The sequence below is a fragment of the Hevea brasiliensis genome, chromosome 9, assembly GCF_030052815.1.
Source record: "Hevea brasiliensis isolate MT/VB/25A 57/8 chromosome 9, ASM3005281v1, whole genome shotgun sequence".
Lineage (NCBI taxonomy): Eukaryota > Viridiplantae > Streptophyta > Magnoliopsida > Malpighiales > Euphorbiaceae > Hevea > Hevea brasiliensis.
Genome location: NC_079501.1, coordinates 14162398 through 14189257, shown reverse-complemented (window position 1 = coordinate 14189257; position 26860 = coordinate 14162398). Strand labels below are relative to the sequence as shown.

General features: G+C 36.2%; 3 protein-coding genes and 1 pseudogene across 3 annotated transcripts; 1 reads left to right on the top strand and 3 right to left on the bottom strand.

The window, feature by feature from the left end:
• The first annotated feature begins 246 nt into the window (after positions 1 to 246).
• LOC110649410 (zinc finger CCCH domain-containing protein 25-like) lies at positions 247 to 10577 on the top strand (annotated as a pseudogene).
• Positions 10578 to 11466: 889 nt separating this feature from the next.
• LOC110649411 (uncharacterized) lies at positions 11467 to 13859 on the bottom strand. Its single transcript, XM_021803963.2, has 4 exons — positions 13578 to 13859; positions 12587 to 12629; positions 12337 to 12497; positions 11467 to 12260 (listed from the first exon to the last, which is right to left on the bottom strand). Exons 1-4 carry the CDS (start codon positions 13773 to 13775, stop codon positions 11679 to 11681), a joined length of 984 nt encoding a protein of 327 aa, XP_021659655.2. The 5' UTR covers positions 13776 to 13859; the 3' UTR covers positions 11467 to 11678.
• A 1106-nt stretch (positions 13860 to 14965) lies between these two features.
• LOC110649408 (pentatricopeptide repeat-containing protein At2g29760, chloroplastic) lies at positions 14966 to 17416 on the bottom strand. Its single transcript, XM_021803960.2, has one exon. The coding sequence runs from the start codon at positions 17303 to 17305 to the stop codon at positions 15086 to 15088; it is 2220 nt and encodes a 739-aa protein (XP_021659652.2). The 5' UTR covers positions 17306 to 17416; the 3' UTR covers positions 14966 to 15085.
• Positions 17417 to 17942: 526 nt separating this feature from the next.
• On the bottom strand, positions 17943 to 19867 carry LOC110649415 (UDP-glycosyltransferase 71K1). The gene has a single exon (XM_058153028.1). The coding sequence runs from the start codon at positions 19621 to 19623 to the stop codon at positions 18202 to 18204; it is 1422 nt and encodes a 473-aa protein (XP_058009011.1). The 5' UTR covers positions 19624 to 19867; the 3' UTR covers positions 17943 to 18201.
• Positions 19868 to 26860: the final 6993 nt, after the last annotated feature.

The window sequence follows — 26860 nt, the reverse complement described above, 5'->3', positions numbered from 1 at the left end:
AATTACAGAGATCACTTTATTGTTAATTAAAGAGTTTTGTTACATTTTATCAGTGCATTGCAAACAAAATTACACAGGTTTAGTCGTATCTCTGCACGTGGACCTAATGTAATGCTTAGGTAAACTGCTCCTTTTGCTTATTGAAGCGCGGAGAATATTTGAAGGTTTGAATATTTGCCAAATGAATTTGACATTGCCGTATAAAAAACAATCGATCATGTTCTTGATAGTCAACCATATAAAATATTTACATACAACAGTAATGGCATTCAAATTCGTATGCACAACTGAGAGTTTCAAGAGTAACAAATAGAGGCTATTACGTAGCTCTCATGGTCCACTACAGGAATTCGGCTCCAGAGGGAAGGTCTCATTGTAACAATTGCAGATTTATTGGCTCCGGCTCTAAGAGCAGTCTTTCCAGCTTCTAGAAACCTCCTAACTGCATCCTCTGCGTATCTATTGGCTTCACCCACTGTCATGCTTTTGCCTATATCTAGGTAAGTATTTAAGACATAATCACCATTAAGCTGTGATGCAAGCAGGAGCAGTTCGACTTGAAACTCAGATAGGCTCATATCTTTTGTGGTCCTCTTGGCCTCAATGAAATCTGTACCTCTGGCAGAGTCTCTGTATCCAGATTTCAGGATTAATTTCAGATCATGAATGCAGGATAAAGTGTCAAGACTTTCAGGTAATGTTTAACTTTAGCTATTAAGAAGATTTGCAAACAATCTTGGGTTTCGTAGCATGCTAAAAGCAGACAAACAAAGATGGGTATATTGAATCACCAAGAAAGTTAACAGATGCCAAAGGTCTCCTACGCGACTTCCAAATATACATGCCTAACATTCATCAATTGCCTACAGGCTCAGTCCGAGGCAGTATCAATTATTACAGCCTTCTATTTGTTTTCATATTATATTAATTAATTTTTAAATATTTTATGTAAAACAATTTTTTTTATGCACAAAAAATGAATATAAGTTTGAAGCGGCGAGAGAGCGGGGAGAAGATGAATCCGTTGACGCTGGTGAAGCGAATTCAGAACATAAACTCCAAAGAAGCAGAGTTAGGGATAGCAGAGAACGCTTCCTGGCACACCAAATACAAAGATTCTGCTTAATGTTTTTGTTGGCGGCATTCCTTTCAATATCACCGAAGGCGACCTCCTCGCTGTTTTTGCCCAGTAATTTTTCTTTTCTTCCTTACAATCGACAATTTATTTTTTGCTTTTTTCTTTCAGATTCTAGCTCAGATTATCTCACTAACTAAGAGATATTGAGAACATCTCAAACCTAAGATGGACCATCCGAATAGAGTAACCGAAACCCTCATCAGATTTTTAGGCTTTTAGCATTTCTAGTGCCTCATGTTGTAGAAACCTTGCTTTTTGTCTCTTCCATTGCTCATTGTGCTATGGAATAGGGAAATTATTGCTCTGTTGATGTTAGTAGAAATGTTGTCTCAGTAGAAATGTTATTCTAATATTCTTTCACTATCTAAATGCCCTTCAATGTTCCCATAGGAATGGGGTTGAGTCTATCTCGTTAACTCTTTTCAGATATGGGGAGATTGTTGATGTTAATCTAGTTAGAGATAAGGGTACTGGTAAATCAAAAGGTTTTGTATTTATTGCTTATGAGGATCAAAGAAGTACAAATCTTGCTGTAGGTTGGTTCTCTTTCTCTACCATTAGCTGTTAGCGATAACTGTTACTGAATTAATTATTGTACTTACGTATGTTATGGTTTTTCTTCAGATAATCTGAATGGAGCCGAGGTCGCTGGTTGAATTGTAAGGGTTGATCATGTTAGTAACTACAAGAAGAAAGACGAGGAGGATGAAGAGACACAACAGCAGAAGAAGGAAGCACGAGGAGTGTGCCGTGCTTTCCAGAAAGGTGAATGTACTCGTGGAGCTGGCTGCAAATTTTCCCATGATGAGCAGGTAAGACCAGTAGATCATTTCGGAAGATATCATTAAAACTGTTAAATATACAATATTTCCTTTATTACTATATGCTTATTCTAAAGTCACATATTTTGAAGTTTAAAAACAAATTTGAAGCAATTTAATATTTCATATTAATATCAATTTCACAACAGATTCAAAGCATCTGCATTTTGATGTTAGACATTATCATACAAATATCATCATCTTTTTTAGCTTTTTTTGAAGCAGCTTGGCATACGAGATTATGAAGTACGCTACTTATAAATGAGAGAATCGGTATCATTTTCAAGTGTATCTTTTAGTTCTAAGGACACTTAACGTTTTTGAAAATAATACATATTATTGCCATATGGCTCTATTGCATCCTTGTTCAGTGGTCTATTGTACTCAGCACTGATATGTATTAGATGAGATCTTAAACCATTAGTGCATGTGATCTCCTGTAGGCTGTTCAAAAAATAGCATAACTTCCCAACCCAGTGAAATCTGATCCAATAAACTGAAATTGTTGGCCAGTCAGTCAGTTATGGTTTTGTTATATATATCCTTGTAGCAAGGGTTTTGCGGTCGCCGGACGAATTCTCACCGAAGTGGGAAAAGTGAGGAGTCACCACTTTAATTTTGAGGGAAATCAAAGAAAATCATTTTTAACAGTAAAAATCCACTTTGAAAACAGAAATTCTAGATTCGGGATCCGTATACGGGTGGGGGAGTTGTTAGGCACCCCACCTTGTCCCTCAACAAGGGTAAGCAGATTTAATGTTGTGCTCTTTATAAATTGATAATTTAGGGGGTGGAATGATGATGTTAATCCTTTGTGCGGATAAAAAGAATATTTGATATTTTACTATTTAGGGTTGCCAAGAATACGAGTACATGAGATGACCCTTCAGTGAATAGGTGTTGTGTAATGGATTTTTGTTGAGGGTTAATTCAAATATTGAAGTTGTGATGTTTTAGTTTGGATTTAAGCTAAGAGAATTCGGGTAAGAACTCTCTCCTGATCTCTTAATGTATTCTGTTAAAATTTACGCGGAAGATTTCAGGTAAGAACTCTCCCTCGATCTCCTCATATTTTATTAAGATTTTGACCGAGAATTCGGGTAAGAACTCTCCCCCGATCTCTTAGTGTATTTAAGAATTTAAGTTGAGAACTCGGGTAAGAACTCTCCCCCGATCTCTTAGTGTATTAAGAATTTAAGTTGAGAACTCGGGTAAGAACTCTTCCCCGATCTCTTAGTGTTCAGAATTTAAGTTGAGGACTCGGGCAAGAACTCTCCCCCGATCTCTTAGTGTTGAGAATTTTAAAGTTGAGGACTCAGGCAAGAACTCTCCCCCGATCTCTTAGTGTTGAGAATTTTAAGTTGAGAACTTGGGTAAGAACTCTCCCTCGATCTCTTAGTGTTGAGAATTTTAAGTTGAGAACTCGGGTAAGAACTCTCCCTCGATCTCTTAATGTGTTGCGTTAAAAATTAGGCTGAGTTCGAGCAAGAACTCTCCTCCGAACTCTTAATGTGTTGCGTTAAAAATTAGACTGAGTTCGGGTAAGAACTCTCCCCCGAACTCTTAATGTGTTTATTAGAATGGCGTTTTATAAGAACTTTGGACTAAGGATACTGGTAAACGGTCCTTCTTGACCTCTTTTATATGGGAATGAAGTACCGAAGGCGTAAGAAACCCGTGTAAAGCTTTTCCTAGCTTACGGGACCTTATAATTAGATGGTGGACGAAAGACCGAACTCCTTGCCGATCTTCTGCATGATCGCTTTATTCGAACTCTTTGATTTGTGACATCCAATCTCTTTTTAATCGCTCGCCCAGGATCCGAACTTATCTTAATTCCCGATCTATTATATTATCGTCTGGGCTCGTTCCGAGGCCGGACCTCATAAATTATTTATTTGACCAAATTTTGTTTCTATCCTATTCGACCTTTGCTACACCTATCTTTCTTTTATCATTTTTCATTTATTCTGACCAAAACTCTCATGTTAAAGTATTCCTGCCTATATTCTTTAGAGTATTTACGAGTCGCCGATGACTCGAACATCTACTTTTGAAAGGAATGAAAACTAAGAGATGATAATGGAGTTTACGAATGAATAGAAAGAGAAGGCATAGGAAATAACTTCGGGCCTAGATAACCTATTCTGAGACTTAATGTGACTGGATATAAAAGAAACTTTTAAAAGAAAACTGGAGAAAACAAACTAAGGATATTCAACAAAATAACAGTTTAGGCGCTTACCTGTGGAAAGTTAAGGAGACAGGCGAGCTGACTCCGGTATCCACAAATCTTGGAGAGATGAAAGCTGACGACTGAAGGACTTGAGCTTACCCGAGGTAATGAGAATGGATCGGAACGAAGTTGAGCTCGGAGAGTAATGTACTAATACTAGGGCGGTGGGGATAAAACGAAATGAAAATGGTTTCACAAATTTGTGCACAGGCACTGAAAATGAGAATCTCAGGATTTAGAGCTCCTTTTAGTGAAATACTTTAGAAAACTGGTTTCTAAAGTTTCTCAATACTTCGAAAGCTCAAAATGACAAGTAGCAAGACTGAATCAAAACCCAGAGTCTTTTCACAATAATCGTCACTTTTTTTTTTCTCCACAGTGTTGCATGCAGGTATTTATAGGGAACGGGTGCCCAAAATGAAGGGTCAGGATCTCACCAGGGGGAGATGGAGGGCTTAGATTCAAAAGAACATAATCCGATGTCTGAGAATTAAAGAAAATCAAAATGGAGGGTCGGGATTCCGTTTAGAATATCTATCCTTTCTCTTCTTAATCCAACGGTCAGGGGTCTTGTCTTACGAAATGGATCTAAAGGCTAGGAATAAAAGGCATCGAATCTGTCATCTGCTTTTGATCTAAGGACTCCTGATCTATCCTTACGATTATGATCAACGGTGGAGATCGGGATGTACAGGGGTGCTTTAACTGTTTTGGCGTCTGGCGGTTAGGAGGGCGTCCTTGCAAATGAGATGTGTGGTGAGGATCTGATCATGCCTGCAATACTTTAACTAACTCGGATCTGACGATGAAGAGAGTTAGTTAAAAATTCTAACCGGAAGTTATTTCACCACTCTGTGCTCTCCGATCTCTATAGGTCGTCTCCTATTTCTTTCGATCTTCCCATTATGACCATCCCCTTTTTGGGTCATTATTCCGATCTCTATCTCTTGCATCGGGTCCCTTCATTTCCCGATTTCTCTCATTTGCCCAACTGATGTAATCCGATCTTTTGAGATCGCCCAAATGATGTAATTGAGATCGCCTAACTGATGTAATCAGATCTTTTGATATCGCCCAAATGATGTAATCAGATCTTTTGATATCGCCCAAATGATGTACTTGAGATCGCCCCACTGATGTAATCAGATCTTTTAAAAATGAAATGAAATTTTTACTTTGAATGTTTTTGTTTTGTTATTGCATTGGTCATTTTCCGATCTCTAATAAGTGTACTCGATCTGATTCTTAGACGAATCGCCATTTGCCGATCCGTGGGTTTGGAAGTTTGTTCGATCCGATGACCTTAGTTGACCGATCTCATTTATCCGATTTTTTTACTATGTTTCTAGAACCTTCTTGCGACGTATCAAAGAGGCGGCCCGGTCCCGCTAACTGATGCGTTACTTGGGACTTCGTGAGCATTTAATGTTCAGACGGGTATAAGTAGGAGAAGGGTGAGTCATTTGTTTCCTTATGTCATTTTCAGACCTTTCTCTAGCGATTTCAACACTTCCTCTTGCTTTCTAAAGTTTTCAGGCGCTGATTCACACTCCAGTAAGGGTTTTGATCTTTTCTCGGTTAATTTTCCTTTTTATTTTGTGAAAATGAGTGATACCGAGGGTTAGAGAGCTACGAGCCCGCTTTCCGTCAATATTTCGTGGACTTCGGAAGAAGGCGACACGACTAGACCAGGTGGATGATCCAAAGACCATCATTCCTGCACGGCCCAATACCGACAGCGAGGAATGTCTTCGAGAAGGAAAATCGCGATTGATGAGTCGCCACATCCTGAGAGAAACCGATCTCCAATCCATAAGTCATGAGTACAATCTGCGAATTAACTCTTTTGAACTGATCAAATGCCATGGTGATCTTCGGGCCGATCACTTCTTTGAAGAAAGCGATTTTATCATAGTGTATGAGGAGCAGCTGAAGGCCGGATTCCGTTTTCCCTTGGATGGATTTTACAAGGCTGTCTTAAAGTTCCACCATGTCTCGGTAGCTCAAGTGCATCCGAACTCCTAGCGGACTTTAGTAGCCTTCAGAGGCCTTTACGGAGCCAAGAGACTGGAGCCCACGGCTAAGGTCTTTGCCGAGCTGCATAGGCTTTCCCGAAGAAAGGATGACGAATTTTATTCTTTCAAGAAAAGCTGAACTGTGGGTTTTTCACCGATCTCCCTTCTTCGCTGAAGAACTGGAATGATCAGTTTTTCATCCTTGGGAGCAAGGATCGAAACGGTTTTCAGAGGATCCCACGTAATTGGAATTATCTGATCCCCCAACTCCCTAAGAATCTTGCTTTAAATAAAGACGAGGACCCCATGGTAAAGGAATTAAAAACTCAGGCGGCCACCCATAAATATTCGTGCTTAGATGCGGTGATAGCCGAACTGAAATGGTGGATGATGCTACTGATCTCCGTCGAAGATTACGAGTTTCAGCTTTCTGACCTCGGTCCTGCTACCAGTACAATCTAGATCTCTAGTCTCTCAACCTTAGTGAACTCACTGACTTCTCCTTTGTGCAAGTATGGCGGGTGGTGACACTTCCAAAGAAAGCCGCAAGCGAAAGAGGGAGGTTTCCCGAAAGGTACGAGCGATGAAGGAGGCCACTGCCACCGCTGCTCAAACACCTCGCCAAGACTTGGTAAAAGCACCGAGCTCTTCTCCTCGACCTCAGGAGCAGCCGGTCTCAGAAGTAGAGGTCGTCGTCTCTCCTCCTCAGCAGATCGAATGTCCGCCTCCTCCGATCTCTTCCAATGTAGAAGGGGAGTCTTCTGGCCCTATTGTTATAACGTTCTCTCGAGGAGCTCAAATCCTTATTCAATCACTGGAAAGAAACCGTTCCGCTCGAGGGAATCCTGGTCTAATTAAGGTCATGGGCACTTCCATCTGCTTCCAAGAAGATCGGAACCGATTGGCTGAGGAGAGCATTGACGATATTTTGACTCAGACAATGAGTTTGGGCTTGGAGGCTATTGCAAACCAACACGTAATCAGAGAGAAAGCCCACGTCTTAAGGAAGGAGATTCTTAAGGCGGTCCAGGATGCCTCAGCTGCAAAGGCTCAGCTCTCCTTTGCCAATGATTACATCGCCAAACTGGAAGATCGGGTGAAGCAGTGCAAAGAGAGGATAACCGAAGTGGAGCAGGAACTTGAAATCTCTCGAGCTGATCGATCTGCCGATCTCGCTCGTTTTGCTGAGGAACTTCAAGCGAAGGAGGAAGAGCTCCAGGCCAAGGAGGAGGAGAGCACTACAAAAGAGGCTGAGGCATATGTGAACGCCCATAACGACCTCCTAGCCGAACTAAAGAAGTGTTATCCTGAGGAGGACTTCTCCTGGATGGATAAGCTCATCCCAGAGGTCGAAGAGAACAGCGATGAGGAGCCAGAGGGTGAGGAGAGAGAGAGAGGAATGTAACCGGGGAGCAAGGCAGAGAGGATCCCTCGCTAATTGACTTGTATATTTTATTTTCTAGAATGAATTAACGCCTTTTTATGTTCAATTTCTTGATTAGATCGAAAAGCATCAAAACTGTCTAAATACTTAATTGATTGAATGTAGTTGAACATTAGAGCGACTATTAATCAAAAGATAAGAGATCGAAAAAATATTATACGCGAACATGAGATTGGACGGAGCCATGACCAAATACCTAATAGAACTTTAGAATATTAGAATTGCAAAGATTTGACACTGGCCTGAACTTTTAAGGTCGGAACCATTATTAGACCAGATAAAAACCTTAACTTCATTTTTAGGAATATCTGGGGAATTCGAGCGAGAAGCCTAATCACAACATTAGTCAAATGAAGTTCTGCGATATTTGTACACAGAGAGATCGGAGAACATCAGTAGGCAAGATTGGATAGTCTAGAGACCCAATATTAACTTGAACTTATCTGACAAAGGCAAAGAGATCGGAAAACCATCTAACTTGAGCGTGAGATCGATTTGTTCCAGGGATGAACAATCGGTAAGTCTAGAAAAGCTATCTGTGATTAGGGACATCTGTTGAGAGCGGATAATAAAATTTCAATTTTAAAAGGTCCTTGCCTTCGAAGGTCGGCCAAAATATGGTGTCTACAATTTTTTTTATCATTTTATTTGCTAACAAGTCTTTGTTAATTTCCTCACATCCATCTCATTTACGGTGTCACTCTCACTCCTTTGTCTCTCTCTTCTTCCTTCTCTCTGTAATATTTCTTTTGCTTAAACTCCAATTGCTTGAAGCACTTAAGCATGTGAACTATAAAGGAAGAATCTAAATTGTTTGCATTACATGTGATATCGGCCATTTTCAGCAACGCAATCTATTTGCTATTGGCTGCAATATTTGCGTGTGAATTTTCAGTACAGATAACACAACTGAGAAAAGCCAAGTTGACAAGTCAATACTTGTTACTAATTTCTTGGTTCTTATTTGATTATGAACACAGTAGTCAAAGATTTCTGGAAATGTATATTTGATTTGTCTTTTTAATATATATATATATATATATATATATATATATATATATATATATATATATATATATATTTAATTTTACTTTTCTTTCCAAAAACTTTTGCTTTTTATGGGCTGCATTTGTTTGCATAATTTGAATAACCTAGTGAAGCCAATGTGTTGGAAATGGTTTCAATGCATGTCAGTTGGTTCTAGTGACAGAAAGTTTAAAGCTAATTTAAAATTGTTGATTTAGTCTAATGACCACCTTCAGGACAAGTGAGCCCGACCTATGAATTGTACACCCCTAATGTCCACATGATCTAGCTGTATCATAGTCTATTACACTGCTTTATTTCTGGGAATTTTGTGCTCTTAACTCCTGTTCTTTTTCTTTCTCCTAAGCACTGTAGCAGATGATGATCACAAACCCCCGGCCCCCCCCAAAAAAAAAAAAAAGAAAAGAAAAGAAAAAAGGGTGGGTTGCAGATGGTTAACCTGGATTTCAGATTGCATTAATGGTCAGTGTTACTATGCTTTAATTGATACTTTTGAACCCAGATACTAATATTGTGTTTGGAACTGCCCATTTTTTACATTTTGGCATTAACCATATTGTCATAATTGATAATAGTGAAGGATGATTGATGGAGGCAAAATTTTGCTTTCCTACATGATTACTTTCTGTTTGTTTGTCATTCTTTGTTTGCTTTGGAACTTTCTTGATTGGTTTTGGATTTGAAAACTTTATTTGATAATTCATCATTCTAGCTGTCTCATCAGTTAAGGTTTTTTACAAATTTCCTTGTTAACAAAATGTTGAAATGCTTTGTAGATTAGGGAACAAGAAGTAAAGTTTGGTATTTTTGAATTTGCTGCTAAGATTTAGGTTTTAAATACATATTTTGCATTTCAATTAATGCTGAGGCACCTGTTTATACTTTGCATTCTTTCTGCTTCCAGAGAGCTGCAAACACAGGATGGGGTCCTGAGGATAAAACTCCAAGATGGGGGACATGACAAGTTTGATGTTCCAAAAAGAGTGAGAAAAGATCTGACAGTGAGAGGCCTTCAGAGAGCCACCTTAAACAGAGTGATAGGAGGGAGGACAAGAGATCGAGAAGGCATGATGGTAGTGAAATTGAGCGGAAATCAAGAGAAGATTATCATAGAGGAGATGAAAAGAGATTGATAAGGCATGAAGACGATGAATTTGAGCCAAAGTCTAGAGAAGATCATCGTAACAGAGATGAAAAAAGATCAAGAAGGCATGGAGATGATGAATTTGACCCAAAGTTAAGAGAAAATTTTTTTAGGAATAGGAGTGATGAAAGGAGATTGGGAAAGTTTGAAGACGAACAATTTGGGCCAAAGTCAAGAGAAGATGATTATAAGAGGGATGAAAGGAGATTGAGAAGGCATGATGTTGATGGATTTGAGCCAAGGTCAAGAGACGATGATGACTGGAAGGAAGAAAAGAGATCTAAAAGGCACGAATCAGAATTCCATCTTAGAGAAGACCAAGATAATAGAGGAGACAACTGGTCCACCCATGGTAGGGATTCATTGTCGAGTCGTCACAGAGAAAGAGATGTTCACAGGCGCAAATCAGAGAGATGAGAATTCCTAGAACCGTGTTCAGGCTTGCCAATATGCAACAGGGTCATTCTAAGAGTGGTTAAGGTTTATGTTTGCCTTTCTTAGATTCTAAACAGTGACATGAAACATCTTCTCTTTTACAACGTGATAGTGCAGGACATTTGATGACATGATTATTGTTTCAACTGGATGAATTTTCTTAGTAGTTTTAACATCTTTTTCTCAGAAAAGAGAGAGAAAAGCGGGCGGGGGTGGACTCTCTTTTGTCTGTAATGCAAAGAGTAAGAGAATAATGCATAGTGGCACTTCGTATTTAAGATGAGATTATATTTTTCACTTCGTATTCACTAGATATAAAATTATAGTCGTTTAAAAATGAGGCGGCCATGGTCAATCAACTGCCAATTTCATGTATCTTGTTTTTCTTCAATGCGTGTGTGACCAGAAATACTTAATATGTTTGGTTCAAATTTTCCACGCGGTTATTTGATGGAAACTTTATATCGAGTTCATCTATCCAAGTAATTTGTGCTTGTTATGCTTTTATATGGGGTTCCTATTCTGTCCCGGTTGTGTTGGCTTTCTTTTCTGCAGGTGAATGCTTCGTGTTGTATGAAATTGAAAGGTTAGGTTAGCGACCATAAAACTGATTAGCACTTCATAATCCTAAGGATTAGTAATCTACAGTGTCGTTATAGGATTAGTAATCTACAGTGTCATTATTAAATGCATAAGACAAAGCAATTGACAAATTTGTTTTGCTTTTCAAGCAGTTTAAGCAAATGTACATGAAGCCTGAAGATGGGGGTACTAGATCATTGTGCTCTAACTAATGGCTTTGCATGGGGATAGCGACGGGGCAGCTCCCTCCGTCTCCTTTCTGTAGAGAATCAAGGTTATTATAATATTTAAGTACTTAAATATATAAAAGTAAATTAATATTTTTTAAAGAAATATATATACAATATGTTATTATCAGGACGAATTAGAAATAAAAAGACCTTGTCCCTACTTCAGAGCAAGTGGAGTAGGAGGAAATTGATATGTGCTGGAGGGGTAAGGTCAAAACCGAGAACAATCTCCATCCCTACGGTTTAAGTAGATTTCCTTTATTCAGGTTTATTCATGCTAGGCCATGATTTTCGGTACTGTAATTTCGGCAGCACGGTTAGAAAACAGAGTTCTAGGAAGGTCAGTTTCGGTTGGAAATTAGATCCCAAGTATATTTGTCCCAACAAACAACAAATTCAATATTATATTTAACCAAGAGTCAAAGATGATAGAAAAGCCAAACAAGATCCATATTTACGCAAATCATTTTCAAGCTTTAGATCAGCAGAAATAATATGTAATGAGAATGGATGGAGCTTCTGGCTACCAAAGACATAGGGAAGGGAATGAACATTTTGGTTCATAAAAAGGTACTTGAGGCATCTTCTACTCCATAGCTGCATCAACTCCAATTGAAGCATCGCCAATTATGGATCCCAGTTCCCTAGAGAGTGCTTCTTCCCTAGGCACCACCTGCATAGGCGTCAAACCAGGTACAAGAACACAACCATCTTCATAACCGAACCTGTTTTCTTCATCCTCAACAGTCATGGGGTTCTTGACAGTTAGTGCCCTAGCATTGTTTTTCTTCATTGGGTCCTCTTTTATGTCTCCCACAGATTCTTCTGACTTGAGGCTCTCGTTTGAAGTATTTAGATGTCCCTCTACTGGATAGGTTGTACCTTCTCTGGTGAAGAAGTCACTGCTAACGTTCAGTTTGTCTTCTGCATAGGCAATGTTACCTGAAAACATTAAGCCATTGTTTATATTAGGCATGAGTTCCTCCATTTGATGAAGCTCCTCTGTAATTTTCTGAGCTTCAGGATTTTCCCAATCTTCTGCAATAATAACAGTGCCCTTGCTTTCCCAGCTCTTGAAAATTCTGTCTGGGCCAGGCTGCCAAAACATATCTCCATTGCTTTGCTTGATGATGAACTTGAATTGGATAGTGGACTCAATAGGTACATCCTAAACAGAATTCAGAAAAAGTTAACATCAGATGATTTCAGATCATAAAATTATTCTTCTAAAAATTCTTTCTTACCAATTCAACACTCCAAATGTGCCCATCTGACCAGTTCATTGGTACAGCATTTGTAGGATTCCACAAACCAAGAATTGGGTCATCACCCACCAGAAGAAACTGATCACCGAACATGCATTCCTTCTGCAACTGGAATTTCACATGTGCAGTCTTTGATCTTTCTGAGAAAGACAGAAGCTTCGAATTATTGATTATTGGGAAGTTATATTTGCATCCAAGAATGTGGGGAGTGGAGAATTATGTTACTTACGTATTTTTGGGATTCCAGCCACAGCATTTTCCATGTCTGACACCTATTTGACAGATGAACAATCAAGCTAAAACTTTTGGATTAACATGATCATAATTTGATCAAGTTCCCATGATATGATACACCCAAATTCGTATAGAAAGAATTAGCTTAGTAAGAAAAACTTAATATTACACAAGAAATGACAATGAATTTAGTTAGAGTAATTGCTCAATCAACAACCGGCAAAAAAGAAAAGAAAAAGAAAATTTAGAGAACCTAGTGCAAGTAAAGTGGCAGAGTTCTTTGACTACCTCTAGGAATTGGTAAGTAAAACTCAGCATACCTCCAAGAACTGATAATAACAACATTTGCTAAATGACATCAGAACAATTGCTTAATGAAAAACCAGTTTGTATGCAATCCATTTTGATATGATTTAGCATGCAGAAGCACCTGATGGAAATAACAGATGTATATTTAAATCTAATGAATATGTCATTAAAAAAAAATTGTAAAACTAAAACCCCTTAATTTAACTCCCATAAAGAAGTTATACTAAAGTAAGCATAACTTAAAATGTCCAGTCTTGAGTTGCTAATAGAATTGTAATCAATTTAAATATAAAATATGAACCAATTTCAACTTTAGAAGGATTTGAAAAAGAGAGAAAATCTCAATGAATATAACCTTAGTTGTTATTATTATTATTACTACTTTTTAAAGAAGCATTTATAAATTATGATGGAATTCATGTATGATGTAGAACATCATAGTAAGATATGCATCTTAGCATGAGAATTGAACTTGTAAATTTCAAGAGTCATAACAATTAATACAGGAAAGAAGAAATAACTACAAACTATTGAATGGTCCGTGCATAAATGTGTTTAAGAAGCACTGCAACTTCCATAATCAAACAACATATATATAATTTTTAAGGAAGAACATGATGCATGCCATTTAATTAAAGAAACAAGAAACCAATTTTTGTGATAATGACAAAGGATACCTCAGCAGCACCAGATGCCACATGAGATTTAGCGATGGATCGAAATGAAACCAAATGATCAATGTGTAGTTTCTTGAAAGTTGGAGATGGTAAAAAGGCAAAGGCAGATCGACCCAGTTGAGTTAACGTTGAGGGTGATGCAGTTTTGTTGCCATTTATTGCAAAGATCTTAGCGGAAAAGCCAGTTATAGCCTCCATTAGTGGTTAAGAAAAAGGAGAAAGATCTTGGATTGCCCGAGATGCAATGCAAGTATCTGTATTGGTAAGAATGAAGAATTTCAAAGGGTTGTGCGATATATATATACTTGTTGGGAATGCAAAAGTAAAGCTGGGAGGAGGCAATGGGATATTGACACGTGGCTCAGTTTGATTCTCTTTGTTAATTTCAACGCATACAGAGAGTTTTAAGCATCTTACTCGATTTATTAGCATTGTTTGATTGATGCTTGGTCAAGATTTGATTTCCCATCTCACTATGCTTCTACAAATACCTCCATTCTTTTTTTCTTTTTTTTTTTTACATATTATATAAAAGGAAAAGAAAATAAATTTATTTTCTTAGTAATGACCCATTAAATCTAAGCAAGAAAAAGATGTGAATGACACCTTGTTATACAACTTGTGTTCCACTAAATATTATTATTATTATTACAAAGAAAAGCACTACAATTGACAGAGAAATAAGAGAGTACACCTAGGTGTCCTCAACAACGTTCTTACCAAGTTAATTTGTATCTGCAAAACTTAACACATAAATACATCTAAGTTTGCTTCAAAATTTTCAAATATATACATCTCTTGGCAAACCATAGAAACAGAGATAAGAGATTCCACAACTACCACATAGAATCAAATTATTAACTAGCTCGAAGGTTTGCAAATGAAATAATAGGAATCATAATTAATAATTATTAAAATCATGAATCGATTTGCATGATTTTACGGGTTTACGATTTTATATATTTAAAATTTAAAATATTATATTTTAATTTATCAAACTTATTATCATTTATTTATTTGAACATTGTTTTTTATTTTTTTATTTTTTTAAATATAGTAACTACTATTGTTTCTGCTATTATATATATATATATATATATATTAGAAAGTTTTTTTATATATAATTTTATTATTTTTATGAAATTTTATCTATTTATATAAATATAATTATATTTTTTAAACTTATTTTAAGTTGTGAAATCTTACGAGATACAGTTTTCTCCCATCCTAGGTTAAAAAAGACATTCAATAAACTGGCTTCCAGGAGAATGTTTGACAGAATTCACAATTTTTTTTGTTTCTCAGCCTTCCTGTTAATCTCCTGATACCAATGATGTAAGAGACGATTTAAGAAATCTTCACAGACCAATTTTGTAATTCCTTGAGAATTGAGACCATGAGCTTTATCTCTGCTTTTATTCACTTATTTTCATCCAACAACTTACCAAGGATCAACATCATTTTCTAGAGAGTAGGGGAGAATTCTTCAAACCAAATTCTACTTATATTCACCAGTAATCCATACATGAGCACTTTCCCCCACTAAAATGGTGGAATCTATACCGATCTCTTAATATTATATCTCTGTTGTAAAGCATAGATATGAGCTTAGCCGCTGAGTGACAGTCCCCACAAACACGAAGATTTTTCACAATCCTGATTGGTTGTGATGGACCCAATCTGATAAGCCCAAAGGCGATCGCTAACTTTTCACTGTGAAGGTTAAGGGCCTTCTCCTTCATGTCGTCTTCTTCAACAAATTGCAGAACGTGGGATGCATTTGGCACATAACCAGCAGATTTCAGCCTATCTACTATCTCATCAAGCTTTGAGTAGATTTCATTGGATATCGGATGAGAGTTGTCTCCCACAAGAAACTCGTGAATGATACCATCAACCTCAATTGAGCTACAACCTGGTTCTTTCTTGATTCCAAAAACTTTCATACGCTGCCTTAATCCAGACACGCCGTCCCATTTCCCTGTTTTGGCGTATATATTGGATAAAAGCACATAGGCTCCATGATTACTAGGGTCTATCTCAAGCAAATTGCCACATGCAATTTCAGCAAGCTCAACATTCCCATGGATTCTACAGGCTCCAAGTAGTGCTCCCCACACAGAAGCACTCGGAACTATTGGCATTTTCCCTATCAATTCAAAAGCTTCTTCCAGATGGCCTGCACGACCAAGAATATCAACCATGCAAGTATAGTGCTTGATTCCAGGCACAACACCGTAAACTGATTCCATCTGATTAAAAAACATCCTTCCCTCTTCCACTAGTCCTGTATGGCTACAAGCGCTTAATAAGTTGGTAAATGTCACAGAATTGGGCATCACCTTAGCTTCTTGCATTTTGACAAAAAAATCTATAGCAGCTCTGCCACGACCATGCATTGCCAAACCAGCAATCATGGCACTCCAAACAAACACATCCCTCATCTCAGCTGAATAAAAAATGTCAAGCGCCTTCTCTAGATCACCGCATTTAGAATACATGTCAATAAGCGATGTTGTGAGATGACAGTTTAACTTAATCCCTTGCTTCTTTATGTACACATGGATCCATCCACCTATATCTATTGCTCCCAACTGAGAGCAAGCTGAAAGTGTACTCAAAAGCGTAACTTCATCTGGTTTTGCAGTCTTACTACGCTGCAATTCGTGGAAAATGGACAAAGCCTCCTTTGGCTTCCCATTCTGTTCATAAGCTGAAATTAGCACATTCCACGCAGCTATTTCTGGTCTAGGCATGGCATAAAATATACTCCTAGCTGCATCGAAGTCCCTCCCTTTTGCATACCCATCAATCATAGTTGTCCATGAAACAACATCTTTCTCCTCCATCTTATCAAACAATCTTCTTGCATCTTCAATACTTCCATTTTTCACATACATATCAAGCATCGCATTACTCAGAGTCAAATTCAGATGAATCCCATTCCTCTCAATATACTGGCAAACCCATCTCCCAAATTCCAAATCCAACTTCTTTGAGCAGGCAGACAAAACACCCACCATTGTCACATAGTTAGGACTGACATCCTCCACCTCCATTCTTTGAAATAATTCCAGTGCCTTCTCAGGACAACCTCCCTGTGCAAACCCCGTAATCATTGAATTCCAAGAAACAACATCCTTCTCGTCAATTTTCAAGAAGACTAAATAAGCCGAATCCATATCCCCACACGAGGCATAACAATGTATAAGAGAGTTCGAAACAAACAAATCCGAACTCAACGAGGCCTTAATGACCATCCCGTGAATAGCTTGAGCTACAGGCAAACTAGAAATCCCCGCAGCAGCTTTGATAACAAATGGAAAAGTGAACTTGTTAGGAAAATCTAGACTCTCATAAAGCATTCGGATAAATATCAAAAGGCTGTGAATGGGTTCTGGGCTTGAAGCGAAAGCACGAATGAAGGTGTTCCAAGTGTAGAGATTTGGCTGGGGAATATGGTCGAACACCTTGCGAGCATAGTCGAGGCTGGAGAAGGATGAGAAAGCAGCCACAGCGAAAAGTTTGCTGGCTGAGTAAGGGTGAAAAAAGAGGCCCGAACGGAGCATTTGAGCATGGAGCTGTTTGAGATGCTTTAAGTTGGTGCATTGGTCGATGAGAGAGTGGGTTTGTGGGTGGCTCGTGGAGGGACGGTCGTTTTTGACAGTTAGAATGGGCGGGTTTGGGCTATGGGGAAGAGAGAGAAGCGAACTGTTTAGAGTTGCCATTTTCCCCTTTGTTTAGGCCGTTGCCTCATTTGCGGATGCGGTTTCTTATTGAAGCCAAAAGTAAACAATAACATTGTTTTCTGGTTGCTTGCCCTTGTCTACTATTTATTATCCCTTCTCAATGAAAAATTATATAATAAAATTAACATACATGTAATAATTTTATTATAATTATTAATTATAATAAAATTAATATAAATTTTAATATAATAATAATTAAAATTAAATCATTGTATAATAATTGTGTCAAATAAAATTTTTTTTTATTTTTAAAGTTATAAAAATTTAAATTTATCGTCTTTAATATTTTTTAATTTATTTAATTTTAACTAAAATTTAAATTTAAAATTTTATAATTATAAAGATAATTCAAACATACTCGGTGATTAGTAAATAAATAAATAAATATACATATATATATATATCATTCATTGAATAATTTTAATATATGAAATTAAATTTTTTTTAAATTAAATTTATTATAAATTTAAAATATAATATATATAATTAAATTTATTTATTTAATATATAAATTTTATATAATTATCTCTTTGATAAATGATATGTTTCATCTAAAATCACGTAAAAGAATGTTTGACACTTCTACTAATTAAGAACAAAAAGTGACGAGAGAATATAATAAAGCAACGCCTTGTAAATCACTAAAGCATTGATTTCTCTTCCATTTTTTTATACAACGGAAAGAGCGCCAACTGAAATTTTTGACAGACTTGATTCCTCGCAATAAATATATAAAACCAAGAAAATCAAGAATGATCTCATCAACACACGTTTCTCAAAACAAAACAAGAAAGAGATTCCTAATTAGAAATTTATTGTTTTTATATCTGGCAATCACCTTATTTCCCCTTTTCTATTTCAATACCAACAATGATTCACACAAATTTTTTGAAGTCCTTGATCAACTCTAAGATTGAAGTTGATGAAGATCCCCCTTCCATCCCTGCCTTCCTCGCCATTCCTGCCACGTCTTTCACCTTCTTTCTTACCTCATTATCACTTTCCATTACACATTTCACAGCTCTTTCCACCTCCTCTGCCTTCGCAAGATCTCCATTTGCCCTGTAATCCAATTTCAGCTCCACTGCCAGCCCCAGTTCCTTCACCATTGTAAATGCATTAAGCTGCTGCTCTGCATAAATAGGCAAGGTCACAATAGGCACCCCATACCAAAAGCTCTCCAAGATAGAATTCCACCCACAATGAGATACGAACCCTCCTATGGCCTTGTGGGCTAGCACCTCTACCTGTGGTACCCACCCACATATCATTCCTCTCCCTTCTATTCCTTGCAAGAATCCTTCTGGCAACATCTCCTCTGGGTTCTTGAATTTAGGGACTTCATCTTGTACTGGAGGAACTCTCATGGACCACAAGAATCTGTACCCACTCTGCTCCAGACCGAGAGCTATTTCTTTCACTTGGGATATACTAAATGCCCCTGCGCTTCCAAAACACAAGAACACCACAGATGATTCAGGTTGCTCATCGAGCCACTTTTTGGTCTTGTCCCATTGACCATGGTCCATGTCTGGATGCGGATGACCCTTCAAGTTCAGCACCGGTCCAACCGGGTAAATCTTAGGGTTCTGGCCATTACGAAGGGACTCAAGTGCATGAGATTCGAGCTCGGTAAATGTATTAACTATAATACCTTTTGCGTCCTTGAACCTTTGAGCTATCTTAACATAAGCAGCATAACCACCATGCTTGTTAAACACAGCTTCAGGCAAAACTCTTGGAGGAACAGGATTGGCAAAACCTGGAATTAAAACCTCAGAATCAGAGAAGCTAAATTCAGTGCCAATTTGTTCATGGCGTGAGGGTAGATAAAGCATGAGACTCAAGAATCCTAAACCGGATGTCAAGAATATAAAAGAAGGCAAGCCCAATTCATCTCCAATGTCAATCATGGACACGCAAAAGAAATCAAGAATTATCCCTGCAACTGGAAACGAATCTGAGCTAGATCTGGAAGATATGATATCAGAGACAATTTTTTGCACATGGGGTTTGTGACTTTCGATAACGGCACAAATATAGCTTTCTACAGATTTGGCCAAAAGTTCAGGAGAAGGAAGATCCACTTGAGGGAGGTTAATGAGACGGATATTGGGTTGGGAAGCAGTGAGTGATTTGGTGTATGCATCAATAAAAGGAGTGATGGGCAGTTTCATGACGAGAATGGTAACCAGTATTTGATTATCACGGAGGATCAGACTCTTAGCAAATTCAATGGTGGAAACTATGTGACCAACTCCAGGAGCTGGAACGAATATTAGCTCTGCCTCGCTCATTGCTTCTTGTTTTTCTTTTAGTTTCTTCTTAATTTTCTTCCTGTGAACAGACGAGCCCTCTCGCGAAAGGTATGAAAATGGAATATTACCAGGAACAAAAGAGTGCAAAATAAGAAGAGGAGAAAAACAGATGACAAGTCCACTTTTCCAAGATAATATTTTTTGTGTTTTAGAAGCATTCGAATCCTAAGCAGAGAACTGTTTGATTGTGAGGTCGAGAGCCTTCGCTTTTTATGACTGCTGCAACTGTGGTTGGATTGTTTCTTATTAAGTGCTTCTTTGAAACTTCTTTCAGTCTTAATTGGGAGTTATTGCAAAATTACTAAATGAACATTTATGCTTGAATTTATTTCAAAGGGAGAATTACAATTGGGTCCCTCATATTTGTCAATATTAATAATTATCTTGTTATTTTAAAAATTAAATTAATTAATTCTTAACGTTTCATCCCATTTAATAATTAATCCTTCTGTTAATTTTAACCGTGGATATAATCAAATGCCAGTATAGCCCTTAACTAACATCTTCTATCTTTACTCTCATTTTGCCTGTTTCTCCCTTTTCCCTCTCTCTTCCTCTTTCTCTTTCACTATCATTAACTATTTATATTTTCATATAAATAATTAAAATTAAAAATTATAATTATAATTAATTAATTTTAAAATAGTGAAAATATATTTTTTATTAATTAAAATTAAAAAATACAAAAAAATATATTTTTTATTTTCATATAATTAATTAAAATTCAAATTAAAAATATAAAAATATAAAAAGTAATTAATTAATTAATTAATTAATATTTAAAAAATTAAAAAGTAGTTAAGTAATTAATTAGCATTAAAATATATATAAAAAATAACTCAAAAGGTATTAATTTCTTAATTTGTAAGTTAAATTGAGATTAAATAAAATGTTTTTAATTAATTTAAATAAAAATTAAAAAATAAATGAAATTAAACTTTATAAAATTTAGCATTTAGCCTTCTTAAATTAAATCTGATGCGACCATTGCTGTTAGTTCCATAACATGCGAAACATATACAATGTCTATTTGCTAATATTGAGATTGGAGAATCAAAATTATTTTTTAAAAAATATTATTTAAGATATTATTAAAAAAATAATTTAAAATTTTATTTTATTATTTAATATTTTTATAATTAATATTTATTAAATTTAATTTTAAATTAATTTTAACATTCTCTAAATATATATTTAAAACAATAATTTTTTTAGTAGAAATTTCAATTATAATAACAAATAGCTCTAAAAAAAATATTAAAGATGCATGCGGACAAAAAAGACAAAAAACTTTGCTGGCGTCTTTTTTTGTTGTCTTTTTTTGTGATCCACACATTTGAAAAATCAGCGACGGAGTCGAATTTTTACTGGCCTCTCTTACTCCGATGACATCCATTTGATCTATAGGTGGTGAACAAGCACAAATACGGTTGAGTAAATTTTGGTTCAAATTGAAAAATTAAATTGAATCGAATTAATTTAATTTAATTAGTTTAATTTTAAATTTTAATCAGTTTAGTTTGATTTTATATTATAAAAAATTTAATTATTTCAATTTAATTTGATTTTAAAGAGAAAAAAAAATCGATTAAATCGAACTAAATCAAATAGTAATTTTATATATTCAAATCGATTTTTGAATTGATTTATTTTTATGAGAAATTTATAAATTATATTTAATTATATATATATATATATAAATTGTTTAATTTCATTGATTAATGGTTATTAGATTCAAATCAAAGTTAAAATTATATCAAATAACTTGAAAGTCAAGTTTAAATTAAAAAATCAATACAAAATCAAAACTGATCGATTTGAATCGAACTGAACCGAAATAGAACGGTTCGATTCGATTTTATTTTTCATCAATTTTAGTTTGATTCGATTTCTAAAATATATAATTCGGTTTAGTTTGATTCGAACCAAATACTCAACCCTAAGCACAAATAACCGTGGGTTAACACAACACAAATATTCATGTTAGAAGAAAGAATACAAGTAATGAAGGAAAGGATTGTGTATTTGTCTGTGTCACATTTACAGAGATATTACATCTATTTATACATGAGAATATGAACTAATTTGGACAACAATAATAATTGCTATAATTATGCTACACAAATCTCCTATAATCATGCTGATTGCTGTAATTATGTTACACAAATCTCCTATAATCATGCTGATTGCTGTAATTATGCTAACACCCCCCCTCAAACTCAAGGTGGTAGCACAGGTGCCAACTTGAGTTTGCTTAAGAGATCCCGAAGCGGCGGAGGATGCGTTTTGGTGAATATATCAGCGGTTTGGCTAACAGAGGAGACAGAAATCAAACATATGGTGCCATGAGCAACATGATGACGTACAAAATGACAATCAATTTCGATGTGTTTGGTACGCTCATGAAATACATCATTATGAGAAATCTGTATGGCACTTCTATTATCGCAATGAAGTATTGTGGCGGAAGAATGAGTGACACCCAAATCGCTTAATAACCACCGTAACCAAAGTAATTCGGATGTAGCATCGAAGAGCACGATATTCAGATTACGTGCTAGAACGCAACAACAGCTTTGCTTTTGCTACGCCAAGAGATAAGAGAATTACCCAAGAAGAAACAATAACGGTTGTAGAGCGACGATCCGGATCACCACCAATCAAGATCGAGTAGCGGATAATACTAGGGAGGAGGTAGCGGAAAAGTGCAAACCATGAAAAAGAGTGCTTTTGATATAACGGGATCTGGCATCGCAGAGAAATGAGTTGAGCGAGAGCGGACATAAACCGGCCGACGTGAACAAAGATATGAAATATCGTGTCGAGTAATCGTGAGATAAACAAGACTCGACAAGTGTCGATATAAAGTAGGATCATCAAGAGGAGTGCCATCAAGAGGTGTAAGTTTGCAATTGAGCTCCAATGGGGTTGATATCGTTTTGCTATCGATGATGCCCGCCGAGAAAGTAAGTCGGATGCATACTTGGCTTGAGATAGATAATAGCCATCGAATTTTGAGAAACTTCAAGACCCAAAAATAGCCGCAGAGAACCTGTGTCTTTCATTTCAAAATGTTGATTGAGATAATGTTGTAACTCTAAAATACCGGATGAATCATCTCCTGTTATTATCATATCATCAACATAAAGCGTGAGAAGAACAATACCACCGCTTCGACGAGTGAATAATGCGTAATCATGTGGTCTAGAGAGAAAACCAAGTTGATTTAGAGTGGAACTATATTTGGCAAACCAGCCCTGAGCTTGTTTTAATCCATATAAGGCTCGCCAAGTTTGCAAACCTTATGAGGAGAATGATAACCGGAGGAGGATGCATATAAACCTCTTCTGTTAAATCACCATGAAGAAAAGCATTTTTAACATCCATCCGAAAAGTTTCCATTTACGAACCGCAGAATAGCTAAGAGATCGCGAATAGATGTTAATCGGGCCACCGAGCAAAAGTTTCTTCATAGTCGATACCATACTCTTGAGTGTACCCTTTGGCTACTAAGCGAGCTTTGTAGCGTTCAATAGTTCCATCGAGCGGGTCTTGATTTTGTAAATCCATTTGCAACCAATAGGAGTCTTGTTTGGTGGAAGATCAACTAAATCCCAAGTATGAGTTTTCTCTAAAGCCCAAGTTAATCGACCATAGCTTGTCGCCAAAGAGGGTCGATTTGCCTCACGATAAGAATGAGGCTCATGAAGGGTTGCAATAGTAGAGTAACAATGAAAATCAGAAAGATAATGAGGAGTTTCTCTTACACGTAGAACGACGAAGAGTAGTGCTAGGAGGAGATGCAGCGCAGTATCGGATCAACAATGGTGCCGATTCAACGAGTGTGTAGTTGGGCTAATATTGAGCACATCACAATCACCTGGATCAGGACTTGGAAATAGCTCTTTGGAGGAGTCTAAAAATAGAGAGTCAGTATTGACAGAGTGATGAAATTTGGAAAGAGAAGAGAACATAGTATTTTCCCAAAAGGTAACATGACGAGAGATGCGTAACTTATTAGAAACAGGATCCCAACAACGATACCCTTTGTGTTCAATGCCATAACCAAGAAAACAACATAGACGAGCACAGAGTTCTAATTTGGTATGTTCATGAGGTTGTAAAAGAACAAAAGAAACACATCCAAAAGGTTTAAGGATGGAATAGTCAGGAGGTTGTCCAAACAACTTTTCAAAAGGAGATAAATTATGAAGAACCAAGGTAGGAAGACGATTAATAACATAAACAGCATGAAAAGCTGCTTCTCCCCAAAATTTTTCTGGACATGAGGCAGAAAGAAGAAGAGTACGTACAGAATCAAGAATATGGCGATGCTTGCGTTCGGCTCGCCCATTCTGTTGAGAGGTGTGAGGACAAGAACGTTGAACAACGGTGCCTTGTTGACTAAGAAACTGAAGTAAAGAAGAATCCCGATATTCCATGGCATTGTCTGTTCGGAGAATTTTAATGTCACAAGAGAACTGAGTTTTAATCATTTTTGCAAATGTGATGTAAATTTGTGATAACTCAGATCGATGTTTCAAAAAATATATCCAAGTAAACAGAGAATAATCATCAATAAATATTACAAAATAACGAAAACCATTTACTGAAGAAATAGGAGAAGGACCCCAAATGTCAGAATGAATTAAACCAAAAGGAGTGTCTGAAGTAGTATTATTATGAGAAAAAGATAATGCAGGTTGTTTTGCAAGCTGACAATTTAAACAATTAAATGACTCAAACTTAGTAGATCCTAATAATCCACGAGAAATTAAAGGTTGAATTTGATTGGTAGAAGCATGACCAAGACGAAGATGCCATTGGTGAATGGAGGAATTAGGGATTGTAGCTGCAGACACAAATCTCTGAGGAAGATGTAAAGATGTAAGCTCAAATAATCGACCCACTCTGCGACCCTCCCCAAGAATCTGTCCCGTTTGTGGATCCTGTACCTGGACACCATGGTGAGAAAAAATAACATTTAGTCCTCTTTCACACAACTGACCAACAGAAATAAGATTGAGTGCCAAATTAGGGATATAATAGGTGTCAGGGAGATGAAGATTTGAGGTAGACACATGACCGGTATGTGTGATGTTCATTTTAGTACCATTTGCAGTATGGATTGGTGGTAAGGAAGATACTGTGTTTCTGAGAAGACAAGAATTTAAGATTAGTGGTCATATGATTACAACATGCAGAGTCAAAAAGCCAATAAGAATTACCCGGAGTGGCAGACATGGCAGCAGGAGAATTAGAAGAGATAACCTGTTTGAATAGTGCCTCAAGATCACTCATGGTGATGGCAGTAGAGCCCTCGATGCAAAAAGATGACAGAGGAAGATCCGTGCTTTGAGACATTCTTGAATTTTGAATGCCCTCCTTTTGATCTTGGAGGCGTGTGGGACAATGTTCAAGAATATGACAGTAAACATGACAATATCTGAATTTTATGTTAGGACAATAAGCAAAATCATGACCAATTTGATTACAATAATAACAGAGTTGATTGACAGATTTATGTAGTGAGGATAGAGTAGTTGCAAGAGCGACTTCAAATTGAGGAGTTTTATCCAAACCGAGACGAGTCTCTTCAAAAATAATCTCTTTAATAGCGGTTCCAATGAGGGGAGTGGATTTCGATGTAGCAGGGACGCTCGAACGGCCTCATATTCTGATCGAAGAGCCATTAGAACTTGAATGAGATGAAGATGATCTTCACTGATTTTGGCCTGAGATATTTGATTCCAAATAGGTTGGACCTGGGCAAGAAAATCATTCATGATTGACTCGCTTCTTGTTTCAGATTATGAAGAGTAGTCCACAATCGATAATAGTGGGCAAGTCCATGGTCTCGATATCGATTAGCCAAAAATCCTGATTTCTTTTGCGAGTCATAATTAGCAAACCGGATGTGGATGGATGAGACAGAGGTATTGCGAAACGTGATGATCTCGATGATTTTTACTATCCCAATCCTCAAGACGGCCAAGAATTTTGCATCTTTCATCGTTCTCTCTTGTCGCAGTTGATATCTCCAGAACAATACGCCAAAGCTTGCGACCTATCAAAAAACTTTTCATTCCTTGAACCCAAAGATTATAGTTAGAACCAGTCAGAACTGTTGCAATAGGTTTTGAAATATCAGATTTCTCCATTGATAACAAGATGAGGAGAAAAAAAAAATGGTATAATAATAGGTATGAAAGAATGAACCAGAACAGGTTGTAGAGAGAGCAGAGAGACCCCAAAAAAACTAGAAATAAAAGCTTTATGGCTCTGATACCATGTTAGAAGAAAGAATACAAGTAATGAAGGAAAGGATTGTGTATTTGTCTGTGTCACATTTACAGAGATATTACATCTATTTATACATGAGAATATGAACTAATTTGGACAACAATAATAATTGCTATAATTATGCTACACAAATCTCCTATAATCATGCTGATTGCTGTAATTATGTTACACAAATCTCCTATAATCATGCTGATTGCTGTAATTATGCTAACAATTCATATATATATATATATATATATATTAGAAAAAAAAATAAAGGAAAGTGACTAACTTTATTAAACTTTGGGTTAACTATTTTTTTAGTTTACATTGACAGATATTTAGTCAATTTCTACTTTTATTTTAAAAAATATATTTTCTCATCGTTCATCATTAAATATAAAATTAATTAAAAATAATAATATAAATTTTTTCAATAATATAAATATTGTTAGAGTATATGAAAATTTTACCAAATATTTATTTTATTAGAATTTTGTTGAAATTCAATTATTATTTTTAAAATGTAAAATCCTTTAAATGTCTTTTAATTTTTTTATCAACTTATTCATGATTTATTTTGTATTGTAATTTTTTTTTTGTATAATTGAATCTAATTGGAACTCAAAACTCAATACTTAATAATTATTGAGACTACTCTGGTATTACTAAGATAAAGGTATTGGTTGTATTGTAATTTTTTATTATATATAATCATATTATATAACATTAATAATATAGTTATTTTTGTATAGATAAATTTATATTTAAATAAAGAGATGTAATTTCAAAGCTATAATTTTTTAATATAAGGTGAATGTGGTGACATTTTTTTATCATTCATTGCTTTGAAAATATCCAAAATAGATGATTGAGAGTTTAAATCAATAAAACATAAATATTTAATACAACGATTACAATATAAGTTGATGAA